The 18,037-nt window shown below is 40.9% G+C and overlaps 1 protein-coding gene and 1 pseudogene across 3 annotated transcripts in view; both read left to right on the top strand.

Annotated features, from left to right (window-relative positions):
* The window catches only part of KCNQ5 (potassium voltage-gated channel subfamily Q member 5), a 505,983-nt gene that overhangs the window by 467,766 nt on the left and 20,180 nt on the right, over window positions 1–18,037 (top strand). For all 3 annotated transcript variants that reach the window (XM_053664043.1, XM_053664048.1, XM_053664050.1), the window contains one exon: window positions 10,671–10,779. In XM_053664043.1, coding sequence (XP_053520018.1) covers window positions 10,671–10,779 — 109 coding nt within the window. The remainder of the gene's footprint in view (window positions 1–10,670; window positions 10,780–18,037) is intronic.
* On the top strand, window positions 509–2,305 carry LOC119050908 (proteasome subunit alpha type-6-like; annotated as a pseudogene).

An 18,037-nucleotide genomic window follows, 5' to 3' on the forward strand; every position in this document is an offset into this window, starting at 1 on the left:
GGCCTGTAAGGGAAAGAGCACGCAGGAGGTTGATGGGAAATGAGGTCAGAGAGGAAATGGGGAGAGGGCAGACCTACAGACCTATAGGCCTTTTAAAGAGTTGGGCTTTTACTCTGGAAAAAATGGGGCACCCTTGGAGAATCGTGATCGCAGAAACAGGATCTCAATTTTAAAAGGATTGTTCTGCCCTTAATCTCCCTGTGTCTTGGGCAGGCCATTCATCGTTGCCGAGCTGCAGTTTCTTTGCCTGTTAAATGAGCATAATATTTCTAATCTGATAGTATTATATTTTGAATTACAGTTCACATGTGTAAACCACAAAATATACAAGGATTGAATAACTACTGTTGTCACTAATAAAAAAAGGGCCCGTGCCTCCATGCCACAAAGTGTCAGGGCAGAGGGCCTGCATTCCGCCATCTCTAAACACAGAGTTGAGAAACAGGGGCCGCCGCGGCCTCTCGGCCAACAACTTCACTGAAGACACTCATCCCTTGACATCCGGGAGATGATTCGCCATGTGAACAAAAACACAGTGAAGGACCGTCTGCCCAGCCTCAGAGTTCATGTAGCTTCAAAATCCTATATCCAGTCTTTACTGAAGTCACAGAAGCTGCTGTCACGGTGCCCAGGGAAAGTGTTCTTATCATTCATGAATGAAGGAGCGTTCAGTAGCTTCTTTGCACTGCACAGTGTTCTCGGGGCGGACGGCACAGGGCTGAGAACACAGACAGTGAGTAGGTACCTGGATGAGAAGACATGCTCCCTCCCCTCACAGAGTTTTCTGTCTGCAAGGAAAAGGGTTTGTAAACAATCAACGATAGTACTATGTAATAAGAACCCTAAGAGATACACGTCCACAGTACAGGAAGACAGGGCTAGGTTGGTGCCAGGGATCAGGCTGAGTTTCATGGAGGTGGTAGACTCTTGAAGGGCTTGTGATTGCTAAGCTGATCTGAGGCTCTAAACTGTCACGCTGCCTTCCACGCCTCTCATCCTCTGTGCTTTGGATAACTCAAAATAAAAGTAATTGCTAAAGTACAAAATAAATTTTTTTCAAAATGGCACAGAAGTTATATGTGTGCTAAAATTAAACGGTACGCTTTAAATACTCCGTTGGTCTCCCCATTTGGGGTGCCCCTTGGTTTTGTGGGACTGTATGCATATTTTAATCTATTCACTGCAAACTCAGCACCCAGAGAGTGCCAGCGAAAAGTAAGGAAAAGAAAGGAGAGAGTGGATGGCGGTGTGCCCACAATACCCCTTGGGAAACTACCAAGAGGTAATTAATGATGTTTAAATAGCACCGCAAGGGGCTGTTGTAGTTTACTGTAGCTGGAGCATGGGATGGCTGGCGATAGTAAGATGGGCCTGAATGTGGGCTTTTGAGCTATCAGAACAAAGTTCCCTTACATGGCTATCAGACAAGTTCAGCTTTCGATCTGTGTTGACTTTGACAGTAAACATCAGTTGAGACGGGGCCCAGATACTGTTCTTGAAGTACTCCAACATGTCCCATGCTGGGTGCTCCAGCATGTCCCATGGTTCCAGAACTGGTTTTCTTCGCCTGAAGCACAAGTAGAATATGCTTTTAAGGCTGTTAACCAGGGTGCCTCACATCAGTACATCAGTAGCTGTCAGAGAGAAAGACTGTGCAGTAGTTGTTACTCAGAAGAAAGTACCTGACAAATTCTGGATTCCAGCACAGTGACTCACTTATTCAAGACAACCGAAAACATTGGCTGTGAGATGTTGGGAGTGACAGCTGACAGCAGATCCCAGGTACAGAGGGCACACTACGAGGCAGCTAATTGGAAATACTAGTATCACTTTGAGATTCCCATGTATTCACTGTGTAAAAGAATTGCTGATATTTTTCAGGTCTACACACAGAATGCTGAAACGAGGCCTCTTGGCTGTTGTATGATTTTAATTGCTATAGATGAAGAACAAGGCCCTCCAGTGCACAGGTGCGATCCTGCAGGTTTCCACTGTGGGTTTAAAGCCACTGCAGCAGGGGTAAACCAAAGGAGTCAACCAGCTTTCTTGGAAAAAAAAAGAAGAAGAAATTTGATCAGACATTTGAACAGACAGTGGAAACCATAATTACAAGCCTGTCTACTGCTCTAGCAATTGATTTCAAACCTTCAGTGGTAGAAGTTGGAGTAGTTACAGCTGAAAATCCTAAGTCAGTATTCTTACAGAAGCAGAGGCTGACGTTCACCTTGTTGCTCTAGCAGAGAGAGACTCAGCAGAGCAGGGAGTTTACCAAATCCATGACACCACTTGCCTGTGTGTTTGGTAACAACAGACCGACATTATGGAGGCCCTGGACTGAAAAAGGAACCTCTCCCACTCCTCCTGCCACTGAAGTGGTTAGGACTCTATAAAAATAAAAATAGTGCTTTTGGGAACAAAAACAAAAACAAAACATCAGTTGACACAGAAAAGACACTGGAAGGAAATCTGCCAAAATTTAAGAGGATTTGCCTCAGAGTGTTAGAACTATGTGAATTTTTTCCCAGTCTTTACGATTTCATTTAAAATTCAAATGTTCAAAGTTTTTACAGAGAGCAAATATTCCGATTATAGCAAGAAAAAAACAAGTTAAAATTAAAAAGTATTTGGAAAGAAAAAAGTCTAGAACAAAAAATTATATTATCTGGAGTATTTTTCTGGGCTTCTTCGCAGTGCCTCGAGGGCCCGATTTGCAATAACTAGCACAGAACAGAGAAGGAGGAAAGAGCTGAGCCAGAGACACAGCAGAATGGCACTGCGCCGCTGCAGCAGAGCCCAGTCATTCTAAACTCTGTCTGGATTAAAGGAATTGACTCTGAACTAGTGTGTGACTAAACTGGAACCTCTAAATTTAGGATGATATTTAAAGTGTTTAGAAATGATAGTGGGGGCCCTGCCTGGTGTGACTCAGTGGGTTGTGCCCCGGACTTCGAAACAAGGGGTTGCCAGTTCGATTCCCAGTCAGGGCACATGCCTAGGTTACGGGCCAGGTCCTCAGTGGGGGGCGCTCCAGAGGCAACCACATATTGATGCTTCTCTCCCTCACTTTCTCCCCTTCTTCCCCTCTCTAAAAATTAAAAAAAAATTAATTTAAAAAGAAGAAATGATAATGGGAAAAGGTAATTGAAATAACAACCAGCACCAGAAGGAAAGAACCCTGAAAAATTAAATTGTAATTCACAACAGGATGTAATTAATTAGCTATCACCATCATTAATAATGGCTATTTTAATGTGTGTTGCTCATAGGATAAAGAAATAGAATCATCATATGCTTCATTTAAAATCCTAAAATAAAAATTTGTTAACTTCTAGCCTTCACACACTTTTACTAGAATAAACATATTACAATAATGGTTGCCTTTAAGTTCTGGAACTTAGGAAGATTTTTTTTCTTTATTCTAATAGTTTTTCTATTTTTCAAATACTCTAGCTTGGAAAGCATTTATTTTTTGAGGAAAAAACATGATTAAATGTATTAAGGAATTATGAGAAGTACAAGTCATTTATAATCCCATACCCTGGTACAGCTAATTTCACTTTCACATACTCTCTTTTAGCTGGTCTATTTTCATTCTTTACTTTTTAAAAGATTTTATTTATTTATTTTTAGACGTGGGGAAGGGAGGGAGAAAAGCACCAATGTGTGGTTGCCTCCTACAGGCCCCCAGCAGGGACCTGGCCCACAACCCAGGCATGTGCCCTGACTGGGAATGGAACCTGCGACCCTTTGGTCCACAGGCCTGCACTCAGTCAACTGAGCTACACCAGCCAGTGCAGCTGGTCTGTTTTCATATGTCATTGTGCATAGTTATAATTAACATGAGCATATAGTTTCATAGTTCAATTTTATTTTTTTAAATATTTTTATATTATTGTATACTATTCATTGTTATCTCTTGGTAGCTATGTTCATTGTTATCTCTTGGTAGCTATGTAGTGCATCGTGGTGGTCAGGTACTATAATTTACAATTTTCTACTTTGGGACGTTGAAATTTATATAATTTCTTCTCTGCAATGGGCAATAATACAATAAACATTATATTACCACTAGCAATGTAAAAATGTATCAGATTCACCTCAAGTTTGTCAGTATTAGTCATTGTTCTTTTGTTAATTAATAGATATAATTCCATACTTTCACATAATAATTTTTCTTTTATTTCTAGTAAGCTTGAATAGTTTTCAGTCGTTTTCACTACTAGACGGTTCTCCTGACTTTTGTACCTTTATATTTTGAATTGTGATACAATCAAATAAGCTCCTTACCCATTATTAACATCGTCTTTTTACATATTTTTATTTTTTCCCAATCAAGCATTTTTATTTGCATTCTCACTTAGTTATTTCAGGCAGTAACATTCTCTGTCTTCGTAATGAACACGGTCACCTGTCTCCATGACAGTTTCTTCTATTGATCCAATGTGGAGACCGGGTCAGTCCTCCACAACAAAACGAATGTTTTCCACTAGGTTTTGACTATTTGATTTTATGATGGTCTATGAACATGTAAGCCTCTTATATAATGGGGGGCCAATAAAACCCAAAATGGAGGGTGGGCCCCTTGTAGTACAGGCTTCCTGTGCTAGGTGAGTGTTCTAGGAACCCGTCTGTGTCAGTGTGCCAGCTGATGGTCTTGCGAGAGGCTGTGTTTGGCTTCAGTGAATTTTTTTGAAGACTCTTCCAACGTGTTTGCCCATTTCATGATGGGTGATTTACAAGCACACATGCCCACACTGCACTGAGTATTCAGCAGTCTTGGACCAAAGACAGGGTGACCCCCAGGCCCCGCCCTCCCTATTCACTCAATCATGCCCTGAGCAACTGTTTTTTCTGTTTCCCTGGATGAAAAAAAGTTTTCAAAGGGAAACATTTTCCCAATGTGGAAGAGATGAAACAGAAAACTGTAGAAGCACTAAAAGGTATCAAAATCAGTAAGTTCCACAACTGTTGTCAGCAGTGGAAAAAAGTCTCGATAAGTGTATTGCATCAAATGGAGAGTATTTTGAAGGTGACTGATGTTTCAATATGTGAGAATAAATACACGCCCTGTCTGGTGTGGCTCAGTGGATTGAGCACTGGCCTGTAAACTGAAAGGTTGCTGGTTTGATTCCCAGCGAGGGCATATGCTGGGTTGTGGGCCAGGTCCCCATTTGGGAACATACAAGAAGCACTCAGTTGATGGTTCGCTCACACATTGATGTTTCTCTCCCTCTTTCTTCCTCCCTTCCCCTCTCTCTACAACTAAAATTTAAAACATTTAGAAAAAAGAAATACACAATTCATCTATAAATAAATTTTGGGGGGGTTGGTCCCCCTATCATGTGTAAAAACAGTAGTGACTCTTTTCAAAGAGAACAGTGCTGAGGCCTGGAAAGAATGAGTTTTCAGATGGGGGGGGACAGAGGACAATCACTGGAATCGGGAAAGCTGAAGCTTTTAAGTTGAGTAAGAAGATGATGAAAACTTGTTTCTATGTCACCAATTTCTCAAGGGATTTCTTTGTTTTTTATGATTTGATCGTCTTCTGTTGTCTTGTGAAGCACTATACTTCTTTAAGTTGTTCCTTAGGAAAATATAGTAGGGGTACCTGGGGAAAGAAACATGGAGAGTTAGTCCCAGTCCAATGGCAGATGAGTCAAACACATTCCTCAGCTCTGCCCAGGGGAAACCAGAGGATGTCAGTTTTTCATTTAAAATAACAATTCTGGCCTTCAGCTGCACATTGGATTCCTCCAGGGGGCTTTAAGAAAAACTCTGATGCCTCATTGCAACCCTAGTTTCCTAATGTCATTGGTCTTGAGGGCATTATAGATACTGAGACTTTTTTAGCCCTCCTCAGATGATTCTAACGAGTAGCCAAGGTTGAAACCCATTGTAATCACTTCATCAAGACATGTAAGCCCTGGTAAGCTCTGCCTTGTGCGGCCCAGTGGATTGAGTGCCCGCCTGAGAACTGAAAGGTCACTGGTTTGATTCCCAGTCAGGACACGTGCCTGGGTTGTGGGCCAGGTCCCCAGTCGGGGAACGTGCAAGACAACCATTCAGTGTTTCTCCCCTTCTCTTTCTCTGTCCCTTCCCCTCTCTCTGAAAATAATATTTTTTAAAGAAATGTAAAAAAGAAACCTAACCTGTAAAAGGTGGTTTGCAACAGAAAAAGCTAAAAATTGCCTATCCTTTTTTCATGAACATCTACTACATCTTGATGGCAAATTTCACAGTGGAACAGAAAACAGAAGTTTCCAGAATATTTTAAAGCAGATCTTGAGCACTGCTCACCGATGGGAAACAGAAGAGGTCTGGGGGAGAGAGAGGGTTGCATTTTATACTTCATCTTTCGCAGGCATGGATTTGCACTGGGGAGGAGTGCCCACAGGGGGCACCCCGCTCCACCGGCCTTTTGCGGTTCATGACTAGGTCTGGTGCTCATGGCGTTCACGTGAGCTTATGTTCCCATAACCCACATCTCCCAAAATGCCAGGACAGAGAGCCAGATGTGTGGTTGGAGAGCAGGGAGCCAGCCTTGGCTGAAAATTGAGCCCCACCCAGGTTCCTTGGGGTTCACAGAGGGTTTTAAGCCTCTTGAAATTATGAAAATGACATTTAATGTGGTGTTAACCTCACTGGAAAGAAACTGACATCTTAAGGTACTTATGAGGCAGAAAGATGGCATTTTCCCCATTTTTTGAGGCTTTAAAAATAAGGAGAAAAATTTTGTAACTCAACCCTTGCTTCAGTAGATGTCAGCAAAGATACTTGCTCTGATCAAATCTACAAAGGAAATGTTTTTAAGACAGAGTTTATGCTGTGAGCAATCTAGTTTAGGTGGTAAAACAAATTCCACAGTCAGATACATTTGCACATGATGCATCTTCTGCCCAGTCCTGTTTCTAAACAGGGTGTAGAACTGGAGCTCTTGTTGGGGTAGAGGACAGGGTGGAGGGAGAGCAGCATTAGGCTGGAAGGAGGCTCATAATCATTTGGGATGTGCCCAGTTCCGTTTATAGTCAGTGCAAACATTACAATTTCACTATCTTTACTTTCTGTTTATTGTAACTGTGCCAAAGTTTTCCACTAACTTTATAGTAAGAGGACCCCATATTTCATATTATTTCATTGTTTGGACCTTTATTATCGTGTTAGGGTTGGGTGTGTTGTATTTTCCAGTAGGCATCACAAGACCTTCTCTCCCTGTGAACTCTCCCATGTTCCCCCGTTTTCTGTGCTATAAGATGGAACCGTGTTAGAAGTGGTTCTCACTAGCTTTCGGATGAAGGGAAGCACTCACGTGCCTCTATTTTGAAGGGCAGCATAAAATACTTCTGTGAATTCTATACTGGAAATCCTAACAAAGCGCATTAGGTAACATTTCTTTTGGGTAACTAACATCTGGGTTTCTCATAGGACTCCGTAAAGGTGCCTGGTGACTGGCTCTAACAGCCACCTGACCTGTGTATGAGCCTGTCCCCCCCCCCACCACAGACAGTGTCCTCGCAGTCCCAGGGCATGGGTACTTCCAGGTCTTTTGTGGAGCGCAGACAGACTCAGCCCATGACCATGGTAACCGCATGGTTCCAAACCTGATCCTTTTTCAATGTTATGGGGTCACTTCACCTGAGATCACAATAGCAAGGTGCACACAGCCATGTGAAGGAAAATGTAATGCGGGAACAGAAATCCAAGTACCAACAAGAGGGGCAAGGAGGACCAATCTGGAAGGAGTCGGGAGTGAGATTCGGGGTCAGGCAGTATTGAACAGTACAACTCCAGAACCCAACTGCTTAGATTTAAATTCTCCTCTGCCACTTACTCTCCATGGGTCCCTGGACAAGTTTCTTAGTTTCTGCGCCTTGCTTTCAGAATCTGTAAAATAGTAGCTAATAATAATAATAATTCATGGGGTTTATAGCAACTAATTAAAGTTCTTGCCAGATAATTTGATTTCCCTAAAAAGTACATTACTATTATTATCATCATAATTACTGTTCTTGAGTGAAGAGTTGGAAACCATAAAGAAAAGTTTTCCCAACTTTGTTAGTTTCCTAGGAAGGATATAACAAATAACTGCCAACTGGGTGGCTTGAGACAACAGAAATTTATTCAGTCACAGTTCAAGAAATCGGGGTGTCTGAAAGCAGAGTGTCATCCTGGTCGTTTCCGTCCGGGGCCTCTGAGGGAGAATCCATCACATGCCTCCCTCAGTTTCTGCTGGCTGACAGCTGTGCTCAGTGTCCCTGGCTTATAGGTACGTCACTCTAGCCTCCACTCCCATTTTCTCTATGATCCTGTGTCTTCTCCTTTTCTGTCTTACGAGGGCATTTCCATTGGACTTAGGGCTCACCCTAATCTAGGATGATCTCATCTTAAACCTTACCTTAATTACATCTGCAAAAACCCTTAATCCAAATACAAATATATTCCGATGTTCCAAGCAAACATGAACTTGAGGGCAACACTATTCAACCTACTTCACCAACTAAGAGCAGATTGGGATGAAATCAGAGGAAGAAATCATGAAGAGTCCTGGAAGAATCTCACCTAACCTTGAGCATGGTGTTAGAACAGGGTTGTGTTGTATGGGTGGTGGGTCAAGCAAAATGGCTGGCTATCCTGAAATTCATCACTGAGTCTGAACCAACTGTACAGAGTTAGTCACCACGCTCCTGCTCAAACTGTCCTGGGCAACTTCTCTGGAGAGAAGTTGAATGTACCCAGCAGACAGCACGTGAACTGAGCTCTTCCCCTTGCCCTCTCCTGACATACTGGATGCCATTATGAACCCACTATTGAACCCTGAATGCATTCTGACACTGGGTAATCAACAGCAAGGGCAAGAACAGCTTTGGAGCTTCAAGGAACTGGATTTTAATAACATGCTCTGCAACATGCCAGCTCCACTTACCACCTTTGTGTCCTCAAGTAAGGTACTTACCTTCTCTGAGCCTCAGTTTTGATATTTAAAAACTAGGCATAATATCACTGCGAACTTGTAGGTGTCAGAAAACTAATGTACACGGAAGCTACACCTAAGTGCCTGGCCTAAATTTCAGCGAGTGGTTGCCATTATCGTTACCTCTGTAAGGCCAGAGGGACCATGAAGAAGAGCCATGAAGACCCATCTGCATCTCTTCCCCCACAGCCAACTCCACCCTGGGCACACAGTAAACTGAGTAAACACACAGGAAATAGTTTAACTGAGTTACACATCAACTGCCTTTCATTACAAGCACTGCTTCAGTGAATGGACCTCGATAGCTTCTCAGGGCTTTCTAACCCAACCTGGACAGCCCATGGCATAGTACTTTTCTTGACTTGGCGGATGAACACTGGGCAGAGCAAAGGCAACAGAAAGCATTGCAGGTCCTTTAGTGTATGTCAGCACTTAAAGACACTTAACAGTATTCAGAGGCTGTATAACTCATGTCTCATGTGAATTTTTATTACTTTATTACCAAACTAATGCATCATATTCATTGTAGAAATTTTGGAATATAGCCAAGCAAGAGAATAAACTCATTTTTTTATTGTCATTCAAGTACAGTTGTCTCCATTTTCCCCACCACTCCCCCCAACCCCAGCCATCCCCACTTCCCACTCTTGATCCTACCTTCCTTTGGTTTTGTCCATGTGTCCTTTACAGTAGTTCCTGAAAACCCTCCCCCCTCCCATTATCCCCTCCCAACTCCCCTCTGGTTACTGTCCTTAATTTCAGTGTCTCTGGTTATATTTTGCTTGCTTATTTGTTTTGTTGATTAGGTTCCACTTATAGATGGGATCATATTGTAATAGCAGATAGATATATAGATTTTTCTTTAATAATATATTGTGACATTTTTCCAATGAGTAGTTTTCAACATCATTTTAACAGCTTCTTAATATTTCATTATATAAACCTGCTAATATTTATTATCCTCTATTCCAGAAATTGTAAGTCATCTTCAATATTCTGTTGCTGAAAACAACTATAACAATATGAATTTATTCCTTATTAATTTTATAAATTCTTACTAGTTTGGTTTATTATAACCCTACCCCCTTTTCCAACCTTTGCAATTAACCCAAAAGTCAATTTGCTCGGTTTATGAGGGACCGATTCTGTTATTTAACCTGAAAATTTGTCAGCATTGGTTGCATCATCTTAAGCAAACTCTCCTGGGCTGCCCGTGTCCGGTGACTGAGTAGTCAGTGCTCCTGGACCCGACCACTTCCTCATGGAGAGCACGGGGCTGAGGGGTCGATGCCGTGGGTTTCAACCTCCGGCTACATAGGCCAGTTGGTTAAGTATCCACAGACTGTTTTCTTAACTCCAAAGAACTGTCTTTTAAACGCTGGCTGTTCATTTCAAAGAACTGGACAAAGAGCAGGTATGGATCAATACAAATCTATCACCACTGAAGGAAAGACAGTGTGTCAACATCTTCATCTTCCTCATGGAAAACAGCTCAGTAAGGTCTTCGTGTCAAATAACATAAAATTGGTGAGGCTGTAGAAAAAGAAGAGGGAATATCATTGGGGAAAACAACTGGCTGACCTTACACTTATCTTGATTTAGAAGCTTAGTCTGTCAGTCCCCCTATTGCTCTGTGAGACAAGTTCAGTGGCATGTTCTAAATAGCTGGTAGTAGTGTTTAACTGGCAGTTCTCTCTTGCAGCTGACACGGCCCTCGGCACTGATGATGTGTACGACGATAAGGGATGCCAGTGTGATGTATCCGTAGAAGACCTCACCCCACCACTTAAAACTGTCATTCGAGCTATCAGGTTGGTGGACCGCCTCTGACAAAATGATTCAGAGACCAATGCTGCTGTGTTGTGAAGTTCTTTTTTTTTTTGCTCGTAAATCTCCTGAAATAATTGCCTTCTCTTTCCCTATTCAACCACATGCCTATTAAATTCTGAAATATTTTTCTTAATACAAAACTCTACGGTCTTCAACACAAAGTGTGATACAAAAGGTGGGTGGGATTGGAGGAGCCATGATATGTCAGCCAGATGACATGAAAACTGGCTTGTCATGTGACTGGCTGCTTTTGAAAGGTATTCAGTGTATATAGATGCCACTGGATTTTTAAAACTATTTTCATGACTTGATGTTCCAACCCATGTTCTGTGATTTGTATCAAAGAAAAAATCCTCTAGGTTATTTCAGTACAGGTTGAGTTCTAAAAATGAGAAACCTAAAGTATTCTGCAGTTGCTCGTACACTGCCGAAATTTAACTGTTAAAAGCAGATCTTAATATGCTTCCTCTACTGATGGCAGAAAAGGAAGTGAGTACCCAGAGCAACTTATTTCCAGGATCCACTCCCCACAGAAAAAAATTTAGAAGCTGGACTAAATGAACTGCGGCATGCTCGGTGTGCCAACGTCAATCCCTTTGGGAGAATTTGCATCTGTCAGAAAATGCTGAGCAACTAACTACACTACAAAGAAATACCTTTGATATTTTGGTTCTTTTGGCCTCTTACCAGAAAGCCAGAGGGAAGCCTAACAACTAACCCAATGTAGCTATTCAGATACTTGCTCTAAACTCAGATCAGTAGGATGGATTATTTATTTCTATTCTGAGTTAGTCATTTAGCATCATGTTACTCATTGCTTTACTTTATCATTGGAAGTCACTGGGAAAGCAGAAATGAGTTCTGAAGATTTTGGTAAATGTCTGTGGGGCTAAGAAAATCATGGTATGATGAAATGGTGTTCCCCAAAAGATGCTTAAACATGATCTGTAACAACTTAGAAAAAAGTCCAGTTGTTTCCCAACAGAATCTTCAAGCAACAATTCCTATGCATGAGAGGACCAACCCTCTTATGTGTCCTGGACCATCCAGATTATGCCTCTTGCCTCACCGTCATCATTGCTAAGACCACTGTCTTTCTCGAAGCATCCCACTTTGGACAATTATATGATCACCCTATCCCTGGGGAGCCTAGAAGGCTTGGATAATATTTAATCCCCGAAAAATGCAAGGTTATGCAGTAAAATGGTCCTTGAGGCTGTCAGTTAAAGAGATGGAAGGGATCCAGAACTGCACTGCCCAATAGGGTGGCCACTAGCCACACAAGGCTATTTAAATTAACTACAATTAAATAAAATTTATTTTTAATAAAACTTAAAATTTAGTTCATCAGTAGCACTACTAATATTTAGGTGGCTAGTGTCCACTACATTGGGCAGAGAAGATACAGATTTCCATCCTTGCAGAAAGTTCTGTTGGACATTGCTAGTCTAGAAGTCGCCTTGAAATTCTTTACATTCATTTACTATACCTATCAAACACTCTAAAGCAGAAATTTTCAACAAGAGCGCCATAAGAATTTTTAAAACACGCAATACCTGACTATATAGTCAGGGGCACTGACCTCTTTTTCTTTAGAAAGATTATCAAAGAAAAAAATGACAACAGCTAATACAACAGTAGCCATCTGGTGTGAATGCCCTGTCTTGAACAACAAACATACAGGTAATATAATAGAGTTGCATATTATTGGTTACATTGCATAATAAAGTTGCATCTGATTGACTAATTCCTGGGACCAGAAATTTTTATGTACATGTGTAGGCCCCTGATTTTTTTGAAATGTTACTTTGGAGCCCTGGCTGGTGTGGCTCTGTGGATTGAGTGCTGGCCTGTGAACCGAAAGGTCTCAGGCTAACTTTCCAGTCAGGGCACACACCTGGGTTGCAGGCCAGGTCCCCAGTAGGGGGCGTGCAAGAGTTGACTGATGGATATTTCCCTCCCTTTTCTCTCTCTAAAAATAAATAAAATATTTTTTTAAAGTTACTTTGGAGCTAAAAGGATAGGTAATAAATTTTTTGTAAATTAATTGAAATTGTACCTATGTGTTTTGTCAGATTGGCAAAAAATATTTTTTTGGTGTACTGCAGAATTTCAGTAATTAGTTTGTGTGCCATGAGAGGAAAAAGGTTGACAATCACTGCCCTAAAGTGAAGGTAGGCAATTCATCCACAGATTAGTCTGATTTGCAACTAGTATGGTAAAATCTTATCTAATGCGAACAGATTAAGTTTCCTAAAAGTCATATTTAATCCAGTTTGTGTCATTTCTCAAGACGTGCAGAAGCTTTCTAAGTCTGCCTCGCTACCTATAAAAAGAGTTGTAAGCTGCAAGAAAGAGAAATGAAATAGGTTCATTCTGCTAGCTAGGCAGTTTAGCAGCAGCTTAAGATTTACTTTCTTATACCTTCCTCTTGAAATGTGACTGATTTTTGCAAGGTCCTTTGCAGAATTCCCTTCTTTTCAGAATTCTCTCTGGACAGAACTTTATTCCTTACATGTGGATTTTGGGAGCCTTCTGGTTGCTACTTTGTGACACTTGAAATTGATGGTTTTCTCCTCCATATCCTGATTCTGATGAGTGTGTTTTTATTTCTCACTTCTTCTAAGTCCCATTTGAAATGATCAGGTTCTATATAAAAACATAATAGCTACTACACCCAAGAGTTGGTAACTCATGGGAAATCTTTGACTCATGATATTACTTAACTTATAAAACTACGTGACTGAAAGACCAACCAATACAACGAGCAGTTCTAAAAAAGAGTTTGCAGGTATACATCTCTAAAGCTTATTCAAAAGAGTCCTGTTCGTGACTTTCATAAAACAAATAAATTGAACGTCATTTGTTTTTTTTTTAACCAGATTATGCTCCCCTCTTACTGCACACCTGCTGTAGTATGTTATATATATATACTACTGATTGCAAGTGTGAACCATCTACTGCTCATCTCTAAAATAGCGATCTTCTTTTGGCATTCTCCGTGTTATTTTTGGTTATTTGATTATTGGATATGACTACTTGAACATGCCTTTGTCTTCCAGTAGCTTTTTCAATAATAATAGTTTTTCTTAAAGTCAAATTAAAATTAAAATGTGTAACAGAAAACATGTATTCCGGACTTCTGCCAAGATGGAGGTGTAGGTGGAAGCACTGTACCTTCTCGCACAACCAAGTTTAAAAACAACAAAGTTTTAGCAACAAAAACGCAGCCAAACCACAGAAAATTGAACTATACGGAAGTCTGACAACAACGAACCCTTCAGCCAAACCGATAAACTGGTGAAGGAGCGAGCGGTGAGACAGACCCTGCAGGCCCCAGTGGCAGGAAGTGGCAGAGAGGACCATCATTGTCCCTCTCTGACCCCAACCCCACATACAGCATCACAAACCAGCAACCTGGGTGGCCCCACCCTGGTGAACACCTAAGGCTCCGCTCCTCATACGTAACAGGCACCAACAGAGCAAAACATGGCTCAAGAATAACTCAGAGCCCCAGACCCGATAAAGCTAAGCAATGAAGAAATAGCCAAACTTTCAGATGCACAGTTCAAAACACTGGTGATCAAGATGCTCACAGAACTGGTTGATTTTAGTCACAAATTAGAGGAACATATGAAGGCTAAACTAATTGAAATGAATGGTAATGCACAGGAAACCAATAGTAATGGAAAGGAAACTAGGACTCAAATCAAAGGAGTGGACCAGAAAGAGGAAAAAAATGACCAAACAGAAAAGGATAAAGAAACAAGAATTCAAAAAAATGAGGAGAGGCTTAGGAACCTCCAGGACATCTTTAAATGCTCCAATATCCAAATTATAGGGGTACCAGAAGGGGAAGATGAGAGCAACAAGTGGAAAACTTATTTGAACAAATAATAAAGGAGAACTTCCCCAATCTGGCAAAGCAAATAGACTTCCAGGAAATCCAGGAAGCTCAGAGAGTCCCAAAGAAGTTGGACCCAAGAAGGAACACACCAAGGCACATCATCATTACATTAGCCAAGATTAAAATGAAGGAGAGAATCCTAGAAGCAGCAAGAGATAAGGGGACAGTCACCTACAAAGGAGTTCCCATCAGACTGTCAGCGGGTTTCTCAAAAGAGACCTTACAGGCAAGAAGGGGCTAGAAAGAAGTATTCCAAGTCATGAAATCCAAAGACCTACAACCAAGATTGCTCTATCCAGCAAAGCTTTCATTTAGAATGGAAGGGCAGATAAGGTGCTTCTCAGATAAGATCAAATTCAAGGAGTTCATCATCACCAAGCCCTTATTATATGAAATGTTAAAGGGACTTACCTAAGAAAAAGAAGATAAAAAAGATGAACAGTGAAAGGACAGCAAACTCACAGTTATCAACAACCACACCTAAAACAAAAGCAAACTAAGAGGACAGCTAGATCAGGAGCAGAACCATAGAAATGAAGATCACATGGAGGGTTAGCAATAGGGGAGTGGGAGAAGGAGAAGGGGGGAGAAGGTACAGAGAATAAGTAGCATAGACGGTAGGTAGAAAACAGATAGGGGGGCAAGAATAGCATGGGAAATATAGAATCTAAAGAACTTGAGACACGTGGTCATTAAAGGGGGGAATGGTGGGGGAGGGGGTGTGCAGGGTGGAGGGGAATGAAGGGGGGGAATAGAACAACTGTAATGGCATAATCAATAAAATATATTTTTTAAAAAAGAAAAAAACATGTATTCCATTGCAAGGATGTCAGTGGAGAAAATAATCTCATTACCTTCACCAAGAGCAAAGTCAGAATTTTTTAAAATATCTGTTAAGCATCTGCCATTTTCTAGTTATTTTTTTAGAATAAAGATTCTCAGGTAACAAGATGATTAAGACCACTCTCAACTAGTCTGGACTTTATTACTTGACTGTATTTTGAGGCTTTTTTAAAGAATGACATCACTGCCCTGACCACTGTGGTTCATTTGGGTGGGTATTGTCCCACAAAGTTAAAGGTTGCCAGTTTGATTCCTGGTCAGGCCATGTGCCTGGGTGGCAGTCAGTCCCTTGTCAGGGAGTGTAGAGAAGCAATCGATCAACATTTCTCACTCGCATCAATGTTTCTCTCCTGCTCTTTCTCCCTGCCTTCTCCTTTCTCTAAAAATAAATAAAATCTTTTTTTAAAAAAAGAGAATGACATCACTTTTTATAGTGCCAAGCGATGGCTATTCTTAGACATTTTTAAAATATGTCTTAAAAAACAAAAGAATACTTAGTTTTATATAGTTTCACCAAGATTATCACAGATTATCCTCAAAACATTAGTGGGAATACACAAAGATCCTGGAAATGCGTTGTCAAACTCACTTCTGAGAGTGAAGACTGTACTCGTTTTTAACAAAAATTCCGTATCTTGTTAATGGCTTATTTTTTTAATTTATGCTATTACAGTTGTCCCAATTTTCCCCCCTTCGCCCTCCCAGGCCTCCCCCCACTTCCACAGTCAACGCCCACACCCTTTTCCACGTCCACGAGTCTCTCCTGTAGGTTCTTTAACTAATCCCTTCGCCTTCTTTAAATCAGTCCTCCCCTCCCCCCACCCTTCTTACAGTTGTCAGTCTGTTCCATGTTTCTATGCCTCTGGTTCTATTTTGCTCACTAGTTTATTCTGTCAGTGGTTTAATTCAAACAATTATGTGCCTTTTTTTCACTCAGAAATTAATTTATAATAGAAAGATGAAATTAGCAGGGAAGTAAACAGGTTGACAAGCAAATTGATAAACTCTTGAATATTCTACACACTCACTTGTCACTATTATGGATAGTTGTTTGCTAGGGTTGCCATAAGAAACACCACAGAGTGTATGGCATAACCAACAGGCACTTATTTGCTCACAGCTCTGGAGGCTGGAAGTCCAAGATCAAGGGGTCAGCAGGGTTGCTCCCTTCTGAGGCCTGTCTTACAGCATGCGGATGGCCATCTTCTCAGTGTTCTCACGTGGTCTTTCTTCTGTGCACCCACTTACCTGTGTCCAAACTTCCCCCTTCCTATAATGATGTCAGTCAGATTGCATTAGGGCCAACCCTAACAGTTTCATTTTAATTTAATCTTCTCTAAAGGTCCTATCTCCAAATACAGACACGACGTTGTGAGACACTGAGACTCAGGGCTTTACCATACAGATTTGGGGGACACAGTTTGGTCCCTCACTCGTGGCAAGACACTGTTGTAGTATCACTATTTGAAAAATATTTCCTCAGTTATAATATCAAAATTTCAGATTAAACATAAGCCCACTAATTACCTGGATACATTCCTTTGCGATATTGAACAACCAGATATTTGAGACTATTTGAAAAGGTTGACTGATTCACCTTTCAAGTTTGCACTTGGCATTGTGTAAGTACTACATAAGTGTGAATCTTGGGCAAAATTCCAGAAAGTTAATGTATGCTCATTCACATAAAAATAAATTTTGAAGATCATATCTAGTATAACTCTGTATTTATAAAGGGTCTTAGAATAATAATTTTTTAAAGTGCAAAAGAAATGTTTGTGCTTGTTTTCCTGGACCAAATTGGCTAGATAAATTCTCAGATGTGCACACCAAGGCAACATCCAAGCACTGCGGAAAGGATTGGGCAATTGGAGGAAGAGCTCTGTCCATTAAAACATTGCAATGCAAAGCTTACCTGAGTCTTACCAGTATTTTTTTCATAGAATTACTACTCTTCAGATCAAGGCCATGCTTAAGATCATCAAGAATAGTCGTTCTCTCATCTGCTTGTTTTATGCAACCGTGTTTTCTGCCCGTTGTTATGGAATGAATCAGAGTTCTGTACAACCTGTTCTTCCTGTGAAGATAACCAAAACAACTCAATGGAGATTACTCATTATTTTGAAGAGAAGTGATCAAGAAGCTTTTGATTGTATTGTAGTATTAACTTCTCTGAATATCTCTATGCAATAATCACCATTTCTGCCACAGTCCACTCATATGCAACCTGTTACTCCTCAGGCCAAACCAGCCTTCTAGAGAATCAAAGGAGTAAACAGGGCCTTGGGTGAAACTCAGAATTCTTTAGTAGAAGCTACAGCCCAGCTTTACCCTGGCACCACAGTGCTGCTCAGGAGAGATACCAGTAATCCAAGAAACACAGCATCCTCTGCAAAACTTCGGGCAACTCACATCATCTCTCTGTGATTTGTTTTCTCATTAGTGAAGTGAAGATGGTAAATAGTATTGACCTTGTAGGGTCAGGACAA

This window comes from Artibeus jamaicensis, unplaced genomic scaffold, assembly GCF_021234435.1.
Source record: "Artibeus jamaicensis isolate MK-2021 breed Jamaican fruit bat unplaced genomic scaffold, CSHL_Jam_final contig_1127, whole genome shotgun sequence".
Taxonomy (NCBI): Eukaryota; Metazoa; Chordata; class Mammalia; order Chiroptera; family Phyllostomidae; genus Artibeus; species Artibeus jamaicensis.